Here is a 17,527-nt window from a genome sequence, read left to right on the forward strand (position 1 = left end):
AAAGAATATTAAATCAAAATAAATACAGCGCTGGGCTCTGATTGGCTCAGCGACCATGGCATGAGTCTCCTCGTCTCTCGTGTTTAGCAGCTCAGCATCTCGCTTTGTCCATTTCACATAGATGTCTGATCGCTGCGCATAGTGTTGCTCCCTGCCCTCCTTTCCTATATATACATAATAAAATGATTATAAAGTTACTGGGGATTCTGGAACCTAACCCCCGGCACAGAGGAAGGACCACTGTATATAATGTAAAAGCCCAAGGCAAGCGCGGCATGCGGAAGAACTCTGCAGAAAGGCCAGTCCGCCGCTCTCCCCGGTAGCTCAACAGGTTGAGCGGCTGACCCCGATACAGCGGTCATGAGTTCGAATCCAGCTCGTGGCACTTTGCCGCGGTCCTTCACCACTCTCTCAGTGCTGTCTGATCAATTACGCAGAAGCGTATGAGAAAAGCGGGCGGGCGGGCGGGCGGGCGGGCTGGCCGCACTAACGTCAAACTATGATGTCAAGTAGAGGGCCACAAAATATCGTCTCGCGGGCCGCAATTGGCCTGCGCGCCGCGAGTTTGAGACCCATGCACTAAAGGCTTAGAAAGTTATAATGAAGGGTACCTTCTGAAAAAAAGCAGGGGTGCCTTGGCTCTTGGCATTCATGTGGATGATAGTTTGACCTGTTCCACCAACCTAAACGTTGTTGCAGACCAAGCTTGCCCCCACATGGCAATAATACTCCTGGAAGGTCACAGCAGGACAATGTGCCCATGCAGCTACACTATAAAAATTGCTCAGGAGCAACACAAGAAACATGACAAAGTGCCCAAAGCATTGAGCCAGCATTCAGACTCCCCACACTGGGATGATCTGATGAAGCATCTGCCTCAATCCACAGAGGACTGAGGCAACATCAGGCTCACATTAGTTTGACAATCACGATCTGGATGTAAATCAATATAATCTGTATTGAGTTAAAGTTAAATTTGACATGCAACTATTCCTTTGTGTCAGTAGTCTGTTCCAACCATATCAGTGATTGAGGAATCCATTTGATTGAGGGACGCATCACAACCACATTCATCAGAATCTTTGTGGCAACTGTTAACCAAATGCTTGTAAATGATTCTGAGCAAATCCTTACCTCAATGTGGGACTAATAGCAACAGACCACACTCTGTCATACATGGGAATTGTATCTCTGGGAGAGCTGGAAGTCAAAGTCCAAATCTAGAAAAACAAAAGCAACCAGTAAGTATATTTTATATTGTGACATTGTCTTTTATTTATACATGTAATATGCATTTGCAGCAACAATAAAATTTAAGATGAATTAAAAATGAAGTGAAGTGTAACTTTTTCTTGTTCTGAAGAATAAAAATTACAAAGAAATTAGGTTCAATCTTATTATTTGTGAAACAAACATAGACTGTAAGCATAACAATAATAAATCAGAAATGTTCTGACCCGAACTGTTCGGTCTCTGGATCCACTGATAATGAGTCCATCTTTAGAGTCTATGCAGTTGACCTCCTGGTTATGACCTGATAACTCCAGGGACACATGGTTTCTTCTGTTGTGGACCAGGATCTTGCCATCGCTGGCAAAGACAGGGAATTCATTATCAAACTTTTTTGCCTGATATCATATCTGGCCAATATATTGGAAATACATAAGCCTTCAATTAAAAAAATATGTACAACTTATTTTGTAATTCACAATTATCAATGTCTTGCTTAGTGAACTACACTGACCATCTACAACCACCTATAAATCCAATAAAACCACCTGCTGAATGAACTTTAGATTCCTGTCATGCCACCAAACCTGCTCTAAGCTGTCGAGGTCTGTGCTCTACAGACCTTTGAAGGTGTCTTGTGGTATCAGGCACCTTGATGTTAACAGCTGATTCTTTAAGTTGTTGAAATTGGATTGGACTCGTTATTCCAGTACATCCGACAGATGTTGATTGGATTGAGGTCAGCGGAATTTGGAGGCCAAGTCTACACCTTGTAGTTTTTGTCAATCTGAACATTTTTACAATGTGGCAGGGCATATCCTGCTAAGGAAGCATTCTCTAAATGTAGTTATCTAACCATCACAATCTGGTCCTTGTTAAAGTCAATCTGATCTTTACGCTAGCCAGATTTTCCTTCCTCCAACACATCATCGTCAAGAACTGACTAGTCACCGGCTACCTAATACATCCCACCTGTTGGCAGTTGCCAGTGTAATGAGTTAATGAATTTTATTCACTTCAGCTGTAAATGTTGAGGCTAATCGGTGTATATAATAAAAAGAAGTTATTATTTGCTGGAACCCACCATGGCAAAGGTTGAGACTAATTCAGTACACTTCTCTAAAAATTTGCTAAAATAATCCAATTCATGGTCCACATACCAGCCTGCTCCAGATATTTTAAAGATATTTCATAATGAAGTAAATGTTGTTACATGACTTAAGTTCCCTACTTTGTAGATGACAAGTGAATGGACTTTCTGACAAGTGAAGAAGCTCAATTTACAGTGCAAATGATCTCAGTTTGATGAGGTCGAAACAAACTACCACAGAAATTTCTTAAGCAGACCTTGAGTTAAGTTCACTTTGTCAATCTACTGTTTAACTGGCCAGTTGTGAGAAGCTGTAAAATAGTTGGATGTTCTCTGCTGATTCCTAACATAACTACTTTTTTCACTTTCTATGTCAACAGCTGGGGACATCATGAACTGCTTAGAGAAGAAAAGATGTTTTGCCCTTCTTATGACTGGACAGTTGTCAACCATGCCTTTCAGTGGGCTATTGTGAACAGCAATAAGCATGTTTGCCAACATTTGTTCAAAGCATAGTCCTGCTTAAACTAATTATCCAGAGCTTTTGCTGCTGCACAATATTTGACATAGGTCACACGATTTTTTGTTTTTTGGAACTTTGAGGTGCAATTAAAACAGAGAAAATGTGAAAAAAAAATCTTAAAATCTCTATAGGTCAATAAGAATTTTAACAAAGTCACGTAACGGTTCTTAAAGCTAAGATAATTATCACTGTGTTATTACTGCTGGCCATTACATAATAATTAATGCATGTCAAATGAAGTCACCAGGAGTACAAACAGTGTGTGAACTACCTTCCACCACTGATCAGGTTAGAGTCTGTGACAGCAAAGCGACAGACATCACCCTGATGGCCAGAGTAGATTTGAAATGGGTTACGCAGGAGCCTCCTGGTGCCTTGATGCAGATGGTATGCTCCAATATTAGCAGCCTGAGACAGAAACAGTGTATCCCCGTCCAGCTGCAACCATGGCAAGAGTCTGACAAAAAGATACATGATGACATGTAAGTGATTAAAAATGAATACAGTAGAGTTAAATAAAGTCACCATCACAAATTCCACAAACATATGCAGCTTAATGAAGAATACAGGGTTTCCTCTACATTCATTCAGCAGCGGCAGGCTGCTCCTTTAAATTTTTAAAAAAATTTTAATCGTCGCAAATACACCACCGCCGCATGTCTCCACCTTCACAGCAGTCTTGCACTGTGTCGGGTACTCGCGAGTACTAAGTTAAACTACAGATAACTCTAAGTAACATTACTGGCTTCATGATTAATGATGATATTCTGTCATTCGGACATAGGTTTCGTTTCTGTTATTGTTGATCACAGCTTTTCAAATTCCCAACACAGTGACGGAGAGAGTTACGGTGCACATATTTGTCATTCACACAAGATTGGAAAATACTGTACATCAAGTGATGTGTGACACATAATAAGGCACAAATATACAGAAGTAAATCTATACTAATAGCATGCTTATCAAACTGTCCAAATTACTGATAGCCCACTTAATTTACGATTTAATGAACACTAAAAATTCTGTCAATGTGTGAAGATAATGTAAGTACTACTCTACCAACAGTAAAACGAAAAATATCCCGATGCCGTTCATGGAGCTAACAGGATGCAGAGCTCAGGACTCAACCTGAAAAAGGTCGCTAAGTGACAAATTATTTACCGGCAGCTTAAAAATTGTCCTGCTATGTGTGACAGCTCACCTGTCTAAGGTGAAAAAAGAACAGTATGCCATCCTGTTAGGTCTTGATCAATCCTGTCTCTGTGTTGGGAATAACATATAATTATGAGCAATTAGTGCTGTGTAAATGTGTATAACTGTCTTATTTAGGAGATGCTCACATGGATCCCTCTGCCGTCTAATGCTGCAAGTATGTAATTAACACCAGGGAAAGACTACAGTATAGTAATGTTAGTGTATGTAAACTTCTGAATTTGAAGGAAGTAATAAAAAATTCTCTAAAAAATTCTCTCATTTTTCTGGCATTTAGCAAAGAGAAATAATTTTGGTAGTCCTATCCGACATAAAACAGGAAAAATTTAGTCTGATTTAAGCTAGCTAAGTTACTGTATTGTTTTAAAGATATTCTATTGTTACTCTGCCAAGGAGGCGGAACCTCGGCAGAGTTATGTGATGATCGGCATTGGTTTGTCTGTCTGTTAGCAACATTACTCAAAAACGGACTAACAGATTTGGATGAAATTTTCAGGGAAGGTCAGAAATGACACAAGGATCAAGTGATAAGATTTTGGTAGTGATGCTGCTTGTAGTATGGATCCACGATTTTTAAAAAAGATTTCTGACATTGGAAATGATACGACTGAGGAGCCTTGGCGGAGTACTGCGCTCTCTGAGTGCTTTTCTAGTTTATACTGTAAAGCACTTTGGTCACCCTTTGGGCTGTTGTAAAGGACTTTATAAATAAACTTTGAATTGAATTGATTTAATGTCAGACAGTGAGAAAAAAAGGTTATGTGTCTTTTTATACAGTGTATGTAAACTTCTGGTTTCAACTGTATAAATTCCATTTCTCATCTTAGATGGCATATTGCTTAGGTTATATGGAGCAAAATAAGAGCTTTTTTTTTAACAGAGCATAGGCAAATGACTCACTAACTTGGTTTTCCATTTGAGAGGACTCGCCCTTTTGCAGACCCCATTGAACCAGTTTTGAGCTGTCTTCACTCTGTCCTTCAGTGGGATGTGAGGATATCTGCAATGACAGTGATAGTTTATTACTACCACGCTTTGACCAGTGGAGATTTTGAAGGGCTGAATGTTAATTTGCTTGTTATGATGAAAACAATTATTTGATTCTTTTAAACCATCCCTATTCAGCTGGAGTGCAGGAGTTTTACATATGTCCATTACACTCAAGCCCTTGTAAAAGAAGTTCACACAATGCTAATTGAGATAATCAGATGCAGGTAAATCTGTTTGCATTTTGCATGTCAGAGTTTTAAATCTGGTGAGTGTAGTGACATTTCTCCAGTGGTGCACCTGGATTTGTAGTCTCCTAAATCAACACACACAGATTTTTTGCATTAATGTTACTTTTTTGGGTTCAAGGCCATAAAACAGCAAAAAGTTTAGAAACCTGTTATTCCATCAAATACGTGATATACAATAAGCATGTCTGGCACAGCAAATAATGTTTTATTTACACCTCACTTTAATGTTTGATGTCTATTCTAATTACTTGCATCCAATTTTGGAGCAATTCTGATTCCTCATCATATGTTGGTAACAAAAAAACATCACTGGTCATATTTTCATTTACTATCAATCAGGAGTTACAAAAATATATAAGAGAAAGACAAAAACAAAACTTCTAACTGCTGTACGCACAAAAAAACGTGATTCACCTTCACTGCAATCTATCTGCATGACTCTTCACCCCTTTCTGTACTTTCTGGCCAAACAACGGTAATTAAAAGATGGCAGCTGTCATTTTCCGGTACTGTTTCAGTGAACAAGGTCAAAATATTATTTCAGTGCATCTGACAGAATCTGCTGTACTGGAAGAACACATGGTTGTTTAAGGACACAGCATATATATTTACAAAAGCTTATTCATTTTTGGGGGGGAAATGATATTCTGTGCCTGAAATGTACTTATAGATTCAAATTATCTAATGTAGAAAAAGTATTGTACGAGAGACAGAAGCTAGGGACAATTCATGTGGATGTTCTAACATTGATGATGACTGGCTTGTCAGACCCTAGACTGTTATACTTTCCGTGTCTGTGAACATGTCTGCCAGCACCCACGTAATGTAAAGTTCAACATCTGCCTAAGTCTGGAAGAGGCCATGCGGACCCCTTGGCTGATGTCTGTGTGCTGCCCCTATACAAAGGCAGGACTGCTCATGCTCAGCTCAGGGTTCATGTCCAGAAAAAATAGATGCTGAAGGTACGGTGTATGTAGGGAAAGTCCTCCCAGTGGCCTTCAAGTGGACTATAAAGGAATCCAATACCAAAAATTGCACAAATGTGGTGTCAGCGGCTATCCATATTCAGTCATTAACTTTATTTCACCTTGAACTGGCCAAATACTAGAGTGATTACCACACATACACCGATCAGGCATAACATTATGACCACCTGCCTAATATTGTGTTTTTCCCCCTTTATGCTGCTAAAACTCCTCTGACCCAGTGGGGTATGGACACGAGACCTGTGAGGATGGTGGCAGTGAACTCTGTGGGTCCTGTGGGTCGCAGGGTGGGACCTACCTAGATCAGGCTTGTTCTGGAACATCCCATGGATGCTCAGTAAGATTTGGATCTGGGAAGTGTGGAACCTGGGAGAGCAGTTTTTGCGGGGTGTCAGGGTCCATTTTCCTGTTGAGGGTGGCAACTGGCATCAAGGACTGCTGTCGCTATGGGGATGGAGGGTTGCTTAACCAGCAATGTTTAGGTGGGTGATACATGTCAAACATCCACATGAATATCAGGACTCAAGGTTTCCCAGCAGAACGTTGCATTATAACAAGATGATCAATGTTATTCACTTCACCTGTCAGTGGTCAAAATTTTGTAGCTGATCGGTGTAAACTTCATAATGGGACAGTGTTAGATTTAAATGCACTTCTTCAGTAACATGTTTAAATGTATTTAGTTTGATGTTCCACAGCCCTAATGTGCAGCAGTGTTCAATAAACGTAGAACAATCTATGAGAGTTAAAGTAAAAACGTAGCTAGAGACTCTTCCAATAAGCTGAGGATTTTCATATGAGTGCCAGCCCACTAGCCCATGAACTGCTGATGACACAACGTGTCAGCAGTGTTCATGAATGACTGTCAAGCACAGTCCACAGCTCAATCTAGTGCAAAGCTTAAAACACGCTGAAGCATCGGCGAGCGACTGTTGTCTTACATGTCTGTCCCATCCCGAGTAATTCCGGTGTTTAAAAACTCTTTGGCAATCTTCCTCCAAACCGCATCTCGGTTTACAAAGCGGTGCATGCTTTTACAAACTTGAGAAAGCCGACAGAGAGATCTGTGGTCCAAAAAAGACACGACATGATAGAGGACGTCCTCTGGCAGCTGGGAAAACAGCATCGTGAGCTCTTCTGAGTTCGGCTGTCGACGGTGTGTTGGTCTACACACGGCGGCAGTTTGTAGAAGCGAATGTGAAACAGAGTGAACAGTACTCCATCTTTCAGAGCAGCGGCACAAAGTAAACAGGAAGTCATTCAAGCAATGGTCTGACGGCTGATGACGACTAGGGCACGTTCTGGACGTCATGACGTACGGATGTTGCGTTTTTGCTGCGTGTGGTTTCCTGTTTGAACATGCGCGGAAAAGAGGAGTATAAATCTCATTTTTATGACGTTGACATTTTGCCTTGATGACTTGGTTTCCTATTATCAACCCACAGTTAACTGGGGTTAGTGCCGCAAAGCTATCTTTAATAAAATCACATAGCAATTGTAATATCAAACTCATTCTTAGAGATCGTATGATAACCAACAAATTGCAACAATCCTAATATGTTCCTATTAGGAAGACATTAATACATGCAGCTAGCTTTGAAATAGTAATTCCAAAATAACTGCTGAGAAGTTGGAAATGTGTCTAATTCCTTCTTAACATCTTAAGACCCGAGCTTTGATTGGGTTTGCATTTTAGATTACTTCTAGTTATTTTGGATGAGGGGTAACCAATAAATATAACATTTTTATTCTTATAATTATTATTGATATCTTCTTCTTCTTCTTCTTATTATTATTATTATTAGTAGTAGTAGTAGTAGTAGTAGTAGTAGTAATATTAACAATATGCTCTTTCTGAAAAAAAAGATGTCCACATATGTGGACGCCAGGTCCTAGGAGGTTAAATATTATAACCAACACATTGCAACATTCCTGATAGTGTGTCCATCCAGTGCAGTTCAGTGTCCCCCCTTGATAATGAAAATAACGTAGACTTATGATCTTTTTGAACAACAACAATAAGAGCTAAAAATGTTGAAGCTTCATGAATGAAGAATTCATGGAAGAACTGTTGTGTTGCATTTTAGGTCTGTGTATTTATCTGGCAATTGGATTTTCCGTTCTCAAACGGGTATTGAAAAACAACAAACGAGTGGTTATTTGATTTTCATTTTAAAATACAAAAATTTGAATTGAAATACAAGACGTTTTTCCTTTTCATGATCAAAAAGGGATATACGAAATTTTTAAAATGCTTTGATTTTCATTTTATATTTAGAATAACAAAAAATAAAATCAGTAAGAGACAGAAATGAAAAAAGGTCCATTTTTTCATTTTCTAAGACCGGATGTGGTCATCAGCAAATGTGGAGCCAAAACAGAGTACTGCGGCTGTGCCGATGACCACAACAAGATTCTCAGAGGGCGGAGCCAGAGAGCAGTGATTGGTCAGACTGACTGAGTCGAGGACTCTCAGCATCTGAATCAGCATGATGCTGTTCGTGGAAACTGAAGGATAGAAAATGCTTGAATGTATTTAAGCATTTTGCATCAAATATTTTCAATTGTGTTCAAAAATGAATTGAATTGTTGAAGCCAGAAGTAAATGTTGCTCTAACATCAGAACTGTTTGATCAGATGCTGCTGATGTTTGAAAATGTTTCTGTTTTATTAACTGACAGGCAGAAGAAGAGCTCACCTGTAGGAGCACACCTAGTATTCAGGTTCTGAGTAAAGTAGTTGACATGAAATATTCTCTCATTAATCAGTGATGATGTTCAGCATACAGAAGTCCTGGTGATCACATTAAAGTGTAGTGATGTTTGTGTATCTGTCAGACTATAAACCTCTGGATGTTGGAGGACAAACAGCAGCTCTGGATGTAGAATGTAGACTCATGTATTTTAGTACTGTTAATAATAAAATTGTTAACCATCCAACCCTGTTTATGAGGTGTCCTCGTGAAGGTTTAATATTTTTTCAGCAATCAGTTTCTGAAAAGTTTTTGTGGATCCACTGATAGAACTGAGATTGAGACGGTTCAGTTCATCACAAACTACAGCTGTCAATAAATCAGCGGCTCTAAAAAATTTAAAGAAAAGATTTGTAACAATCTCACAAACCTGAATATATCTACACAGTAACTGTTTTAATATTAAAACATGAACATGCAAGGCTGTGTTATTATATCTGTTCCATTTCGTTGTTTTTCACAGTAAAAATAACCGGAGCAGATGAACCGAGGCGGTGATGTCATCAAGTACGCTGGTATTCCAAATGCACTTTAGCCTCGATGCGTCCTCGCATTCTTGCAAGTCTGTACTTGGCGAGAACGACTCGCAAGTCCATTCTTGCCAAGTATGCGAGTACGGACTTGCGTACTTAGAATTGAGAAATGGCCTCTGTCCCGCCCTCATTTACCGGCTTCTGCTGTTCACCGATGCTGCTGCTAACAACGTTAGCGTCCAAAAGTGAAGCTAAACTCTACAGGTAAGTCATTTTTGTAACTAGATGTACTCTTCTCTACATCAGGACAACATCACATATAAAGCAGTGAAGTTACTGTAAGTTAACATCAGACTGTAACCTCTGATATAAACATGTTCTAACATTGTGTTTTAAAGTTGTTCTGTAAATCTGAGGTTACGTTTCCTGATTTAGTGTTAACGCTGATGCTAAATCAGGTCAGTGTCATAAACTAGTTAACTGTAAGCTGTAGCTAAGTGTCCTGCAGGTCACAGCTGATCAATCATAATGGATCGATAACTGCTGTTTTAATGATCAGCAGATATAAATAAATCTACGTTTATGCTCCTCCACAGAACTGTTACTGATGAATGTTAATCTCTCAGTACAGTTCTGAGTTAATATCTCTGTTCTTTGCTTCAGTTTTTTTTCTCTACAACAGTGTACGGTCAGATAAATGTGGAGCTCATGTTAATGCTAATGATACATTAGAATAAACTTTATTGTCCATCTAAGGCAGTAAAATGGTCTTTATCCTCAACCAGGAAAAGAAACATTTCCATATGATTAAAAAATAGAACAAAAACAGAGCACTCTATTGTGTTCCATTCATATCCTCATGTGTTCACTCTGATATTTAATGTCCCAGCAGTTGGAATGAAAGAACCTTGGAGATCTTTTCCTCACTGTTAGTGTCTTTTCCTTCCAGCCTTGGTCTGGATCATTGGGAACATCTGGTCTGATGGACCGAGAGCTCCAGAGAACATGAACATCCAGCTGTGGTTGTCTGAAGAGTCTTCTCTCCTTCATCACTGTGAGGAAGAGCAGCACTGATGTCCTCCTCATCCTTTCAGTAATAACAATAATGCTGCAGATTCAGCTCTTCTCTTCAGAATACAACTTGTCTTGAGACTGTTCAGTTTTTATACTTCACTGTTAGCAACACATTGTTTATTTCATCCATTTATTTCGTGTATTTGCACATCTTTACAGTTCACAATAGTTAAACAATGTAGTTTTTAAATGTGCAATAAAGGAAATACTGAAGCTTCTGCTCTGAATGTGTTGATGTTTTAATACAACATATCTGCTCTAAATAATGGCAACATGTACTCTGTATTATCATTGTGCTACAACAGCAGAGATGAAGTTAAAGGTGATAAATGGAACCTGTGAATACTAAGAACAGAGAATAATAAACTGCTGAAACAGTTGATCTGTCCTTCTGTAAGTGAAAGCTAAACAGGAAGTGGTTCACTGAGGATGTCGTCCATTCGGTCTCCTTCTTCACAACCAAATGAGGTTTTCCTTCTGTTGCCTTCATTCAGAATATCCTCACAGGGAACACGAGACACCTGAGATGAAGACAGACGTCACAGTATCAGCATCAACAGCAGAGGTTCATTTTAAAGCATCCCTGGATAGATTTCCCCTGTCATATATAGTTTTCCAAGCACTAAAAGACAGAAATGCCTGTAGTCACTTTAGCTTTAGGGGAGAGGATTTTATTCTTCAGCTTATCTGTGCTGTAATTTAAATGTAATAACTGTAGTGTTCATCATTACTTTGGTCATATTCTAGGAGTTTATTTTTCCAATCTACACCGCAGGAATGTGTACTACAAAATGTGAATCAGTCATTAAACAATGTTAACGACTAGAGAGTAGATTTACTGATTTCTCCAGTTTAACTTCAGAGACTCAGCAGACAGTAGTCCTACTGACAACACAAAACCTTAACCTTAGTGTTTTAATCACATTTAGGTTTTCTAAACGTTCCATTAATGTGAACCAGCATCTCCACTGACAGTTTTGTAAACTAAATGTACCACATTACCTTACCTAACTATCAGTCCTTTCAGTGTCTGCTAGTAGGATCAGCTGAAAGTAGAAAACTGGTCAAAACAAGCCAACAGGCAGAAAAACTGTCTGTGGAAAATGTTCTGCTGCTCCACCGATAAATAAACCAACAGTTATTATATCAGAGTTAATCCAAAGGAGGAGAGCAGAGTCTGGGTTGCCTCCGCCATAGGACCTGTCAATCATTCCAGACCAGACTGTCAATCAAGTAACCACGCCCCCTGGCTTTGCAAAACTTTAACACTCTATTAAAAAAAAAGTCAATATTGATTGGCCTCCTGATCTCTCATTTTGACCATGAAAATTAATGAAAAAAAATTTATTTACAGTCTATGCAGTGTACTCTGTTTGGCTCCACACTTGCTGATGACCACATCTGGGCTAGGAAAATGAAAAAACAGACCTTTTTTCATTTCTGTCTCTTACTGATTTTATTTTCTTGTTATTCTAAATATAAAATGAAAATCAAAGCATTTTTAAAATTCCATATATCCTTTTTGAAAAGGAAAAATGCCTTGTATTTTAATTAAAATTTTTGTATTTTAAAATGGAAATCAAATAACCACTCGTTTTTTGTTTTTCAATACCAGTTTGAGAACGGAAAATCCAATTGCCAGATAAATACATGGACCATTTTATTAGCTTTCACATGTGCATGTGAATTTAGCCTATCTAATAATCCTAATAAAAACAATTTCTATAGAACTTTTCTGACCAAAGTTAAAAATTGACTTGCAATAAAACTAGATGTACAAAGAGTTTTCATTCAGTTCCTTTACAAGTTTGGCAGCATCATTTTGGGATGAACCGGAGGAGCGATGCTGACTTAAGCCCTTTCAGACATGGAACATTTTTGAGTTTATCAATCTATTATAAAATGATAATGTTCCATCATTCAATACTTTTCAAGCAGAGGTCACTCTTCTGTTAATTTTCCTCACAGCTGCATTCACACCTAGCACACACAGTTCCATAGAGCACTTTGGTACGCATCCAATATTTGTCATTCATTCAAGACTAGCCAATACACCAAGTGATGTATGATGCAAAATAAAGCAAATAAATAATAATAATAATAATAATAATAATAATAATAATAATAATAATAATAATAATAATAATAATAATAATAAGGTTCAGGAGTTCAGCTGATAAACTGGGACTCTGTGTGACAGCTCACCTGTCTGAGTAAGTTCACAGTGTGACTTGCTTGTAGATCCTGATCGGCCCTTTCTTTATGTCTGGACACTTTACAGTGAAACCCAAATAATAATGTTAGTACCATTGCTCTGTGTGTAAATGTGCACAGCTCTCTCTCTTTTGAGACAGTTGTTGATCCTACTCCTGTCTGAGGCTGCAAGTTTGTAATACACTATGAAGAAATAGTCAAACTGTCATTCGGTCTGTGACGGCTCACCTGTCTGATGTGAAGACATGTAGACCTACACAGTGATCTGCTGTCCAGTCCTGGTCCGCCCTCCATGCTCACTAAAGGATAATTTAGAATCGAAGGACAATAAAACGCTGGCTCTGATGTATGCAAATTCTCAGGATGCGTACATCTCTTCACCCCTCCCTCTGCTTGGTCGCTCAGACCACACTTATGGTGAATAAACAGCCCCCTACCATTCAGAGTATGTGGAAATGGTATGAGGAGACCAGTAAGAGACTGAGGGACTGTTTTGAATTAACAGGCTGGGAAACATTGTGTAGACCTCATGGGGAGGACATCGATGGCCTGACCCACTGTATAAAGGACTATATTAACTTCTATATGGAGAACACTGTGCCTACCAAGAAGGTACAGTGTTTTTCCAGTGACCAACCATGGGCGACCTCTGAGCTGATGGATCTACTCATAAGAAGAAGAGTGCCTTTGGATCTGGAGACAGAGAGGAGATAAGGAGGATCCAGAGGAAGCTCAAGAAGAGAGACAGCTACAAGAGGAAACTGGAACATCACCTAACCCAAAACGATGTCGGACCACACCAACAGTGGGGGGAGGAGGCCTGAATCTGGAGACCAGCAATGGGTAAACGACCTGAATCTGTTTTTCAACAGAATCAGGCTTCACTCCCTCCCCTATCAACGCCGCACCCTTCCAACATCACTACATCTCACCCCCCACTGATCTCAGTATTCTTCTCCCTCTGCCTCTCCCTTTCAGATGCCACCTACCTTTCCCCTCAGTCTCTCAATAACAGCCAACTAGGTAAGGAGGGAGTTAAGAAAGATCAAGGTCAGGAAAGCCACCAGACCCGATGGTATCAGCTCCAGACTGTTGAAGCACTTTGCAGATCAACTCTCTGAGGTGTTTCTACACATCTTCAAACTCAGCCTTCAGAGAGTCCCGGTCCTGTGGAGAACTTTCCTTGTGGTTTCAGTTCCAAACACTGCACATTTCAGGAAGCCCAACCACTTCAGACCTATCGCCTTGACTTCACACCTCATGAAGACCTTGAAGAGGATTATACTGAACCACCTCTGACCCACTTTAATTGGGATATGCCTGGTACTGGGGTAGATCTTTCTCACACTGGGAGAGCAGAGAGAGCACTGTGAGGATCATGTTTTTTGACTTTGCCAGTGCATTTAACACAATTCAACCATCACTGCTCAGGGGGAAGCTGGAGGGAGCAGTCATGGACTGCCACCTGGCTGTGTGGACCATTGGCTACCTCACCAACAGACCAGTGGTATGTGAGGCCCCACAGCTGTGTGTCTGCTGAAGTGGTCTGCAGCACAGGGGCTCCACAGTGGACAGTACTCACTCCCTTTTTCTTCACCCTGTACACATCAGACTTCACACACAGTGTGAACTGTCCCCTCCAGAAGTTCTCAGATGATACAGCAATCATTGGATTTGCATCAGAGGGGACAACCTGTATAAATCAGTCTCTCCATCCTTACTGTCCAACCTAGCATACAAGTCATTTTTTTAAATTTACCACCTCCACTTTCACCTTATGCTGTGTTTCCTTGTACTCCTGTCTACTCATTTCAGTCCTCTCAGTGTCCCACTTTTCTTAGCTAACCTCTTTCTCTGTATATACATGCCTGCACTTTCGCATTCCACCACCAAGTCTCCTTATCTATTTTCCTTCCAGATGACAGACCAAGTACTCTCCTACTTGTCTCCATGATCACATTAGCTGTAGTTGACCAGTCATCTGGAAGCACCTCCTGATCACCAAGAACTGTCTCAACTCTTCCCTGAAAACAACGCAACACTCTTCCTTTTCCAGCTTCCACCATTTCGTCCACTGCTCTGCATTTGTTCTTTTCATCTTCCTCACCACCAGAGTCATTCTACACACCACCATCCTATGCTGTCTAGCTCCACTTTCACCTACCATTACTTTTCATATACTAATCTCCTTCAGATTACATCATCTATACAAGATGTAGTCTACCTGTGTGCTCCTACCTCCGCTCTTATTAGTCACCTTATGTTTCTGCCTCTTCTGGAGGAACCTATTCACTACAGCCATCTCCATCCTTATTGCAAAGTCTACCACCAGCTGTCCTTCTGCATTCCTATCCTGGATACCAGACCTGCCCATCACTTCCTCATCAGCTCTGTTGCCTGTACCAACATGTCCACTGAAGTCTGCACCAATCATGACTCTCTCACTTGTGGGGATACTCTGCATCACTTCACCAAACTCCCTCCAGAATTTCTCCTTCTCTTCTAGCTCACATCCTACCTGGCATAACAACTAACAACACTGAACATCACTCATTGAATTTCTGGCCTCAGACTCATTACTCTATCTGACACTCTTTTTACCTCCAAGACATTCCTAACAACCTCCCCTAGGGCCAGACCCAGGTCATGTTGTTTCCCTTATAGACCTTTTTGAGGACAGTAATTCTTATAAGTATTTGTATTTCCTCATTAAATTCTATGGACTGTGGAAAGGGGCCAAACACTCTACATTTAGGGAGTCATATCTGTCTGTGGCATGCAGTGAAGCTGTCCAGCTGGTTAGCCATCAAGGACTTTCATCCTCTGTGTTTGTTAACCTCCACCTTAGCATCCGCCACCACCCAATAACTCCTCAGATCCTGCCTCTCCCAGATACCATTGCTGATGCTGGGAGTCTCCTTTCTGGGGGTTGTACCTAGCCATCAAGTCAACCTCTGGTGGACAGTGAGGTCTTCGACATAGAGGAGGTTTCCAGACATAAAGGAGGCTCCCAGACTTAGAGGAGGCTCACAGTCACCTCTCATCTCCATATCCTCTAGCACTCTGTCATTGTTTCTGCTGGATAGAGCCCTTGGACTACACGATCCCCACAGTAATCTGACCAGTTTCCTGCCTGAATCTGCTCTCCAAGAGTCAGAGAAGCCCCCTTCTGGATGCCTATTCAGAAGGAGACATGGCTACCGACGATGCCAGACCTCACCACTCCCCAGTGCCCAGACCTCACCGCGCCTTGCAGGTCCCTTCGCCGAAGTCCTGCATCCTGGCCATCTCCAAGGGGGTTAACACTGCCTCACCTGTTCCCAAGAGAGTTGACATCTCCACTTCCTGTCCCCACCAGTCTGAGGACCCTACAGAGTCAGCTGATGATTTGACTGGCAAAAAGACTGCTCCTGAGTCTCTACCTGCAATGGCCTCCATTGCTTCACAGAGGTTTTGCTTTCACTGGCTCACAGCCTGGCCTCCAGAGGGGCTCAGCCTCCTCTGTCACTGGCCTCCCAAGAAGTTCCGCATTCTGTGTGCCTGACCGCCAGCCCGGTCTCCAGCCCAGCCATCTGAGGGGTTCCACCCCCTCCATCGCCAGCCTCCAGTCCTGACTCCGAAGGGATTTGTTCTCTGCTGCCATCTGCCTCCTACCTGACACTTTGAAGGACTCCATCTTTGTTGTTGTCCTGTATAGCCCCACCTGTCCAACCATCCTCCAGTCATTCTCTGGAGCGGCCCGCCTGTCCATGGAATATGCAATATGTATGGGGTACTGTCAGGACCCCTTCTCCAGCCTCAACCTCAGCCCCTGCTTGGCTTCCCCCTTTCTCTATGCCCTTCTCTCCCTCTCTTTTCTCCCTCTCTCTTTCCCTCTAACTCAGCCTTGCTTACCTTCACTCTCTCTGTATATATCTTCCCAGTCAGTATGCAAATCTCAATCCACCACCCCTGCCAGACCAGAGATGTTGTATTCCTGCCAATCCTCGACCTGTCTCTTGCCAGTCTTCCTCAAACCACTGCCACCTGACTGCCCTGCATTGGTGACACACTGATCGCCCTGATCCTGCCCACAGCCAGCCTGTGCCTGCTGCTGGCACCACTCCAACATTTCCCCAGCCTTCACCAGGTCCAGCTCATCTTACCAGATCCTGGATTCCCCAAGGCTGCCTGCCCTTTAGTTTAGTTCCCTCATCCCATGAGTATCCCCGTTTTGCTAGTGTAGCTTTGGTTTATCCAGATTTGTATTCATTTGATGCCTCCTCTGTTGTTACACTTTTCCTGGGTTTTTGTAGTTTTGATCCTTTATTTCAATTCAGTTTGGTTTGCTCCTGTTCTGTTTTAACATCAGCTTAGTTTCCCCATTCTGAATTGGTTTGTGTGTACTTTCTTGTTAAATAAACCTTTGTTTGAGTAACCTGCTTGTGTCTGCCTGCTGCAGTTTTCACACTGGGTTCAAACATCAGCTGTGACATTAATAGTATTATTTTTATGGTGTCATAGTAGTAGATAGTAGTAGTAGGCATTCAACAACAATCAACCAACAACTTCAATATCTGTTAATTGTATCTCAAAACTGCATCCTCTGAGAGGGCCATGAGTTGTGGTTGAAAGCTGCAGGAATAGACAGACCTTTAAATGATCAAATTCATATGTGCTGAAGTTACAAATGGACTCTCCATAAATCAACATTAAACCTTGTCTCTATACAGCAATTAAAACAATTACATTTTTC

General features: G+C 41.0%; 1 protein-coding gene across 10 annotated transcripts in view; it reads right to left on the bottom strand.

Annotated features, from left to right (window-relative positions):
• The window catches only part of fbxw4 (F-box and WD repeat domain containing 4), a 56,570-nt gene extending 49,024 nt beyond the window's left edge, over window positions 1–7,546 (bottom strand). For 5 of the 10 annotated variants that reach the window (XM_055018796.1, XM_055018795.1, XM_035950989.2 and 2 more), the window contains exons 1-5: window positions 7,221–7,545; window positions 4,960–5,055; window positions 3,115–3,300; window positions 1,458–1,590; window positions 1,135–1,220 (exon numbers count right to left, since the gene is read on the bottom strand). In XM_055018796.1, the coding sequence (XP_054874771.1) occupies window positions 1,135–1,220; window positions 1,458–1,590; window positions 3,115–3,300; window positions 4,960–5,055; window positions 7,221–7,405 (686 nt within the window). In that variant the 5' untranslated portion in view covers window positions 7,406–7,545. Of the gene's footprint in view, window positions 1–1,134; window positions 1,221–1,457; window positions 1,591–3,114; window positions 3,301–4,959; window positions 5,056–7,220 lie in introns of all 10 variants that reach the window. The other 5 variants (XM_035951014.2, XM_035951013.2, XM_023276266.3 and 2 more) reach the window with 2 other exon arrangements.
• Window positions 7,547–17,527: the final 9,981 nt, after the last annotated feature.

Source organism: Amphiprion ocellaris, chromosome 16, assembly GCF_022539595.1.
Source record: "Amphiprion ocellaris isolate individual 3 ecotype Okinawa chromosome 16, ASM2253959v1, whole genome shotgun sequence".
NCBI lineage: Eukaryota > Metazoa > Chordata > Actinopteri > Pomacentridae > Amphiprion > Amphiprion ocellaris.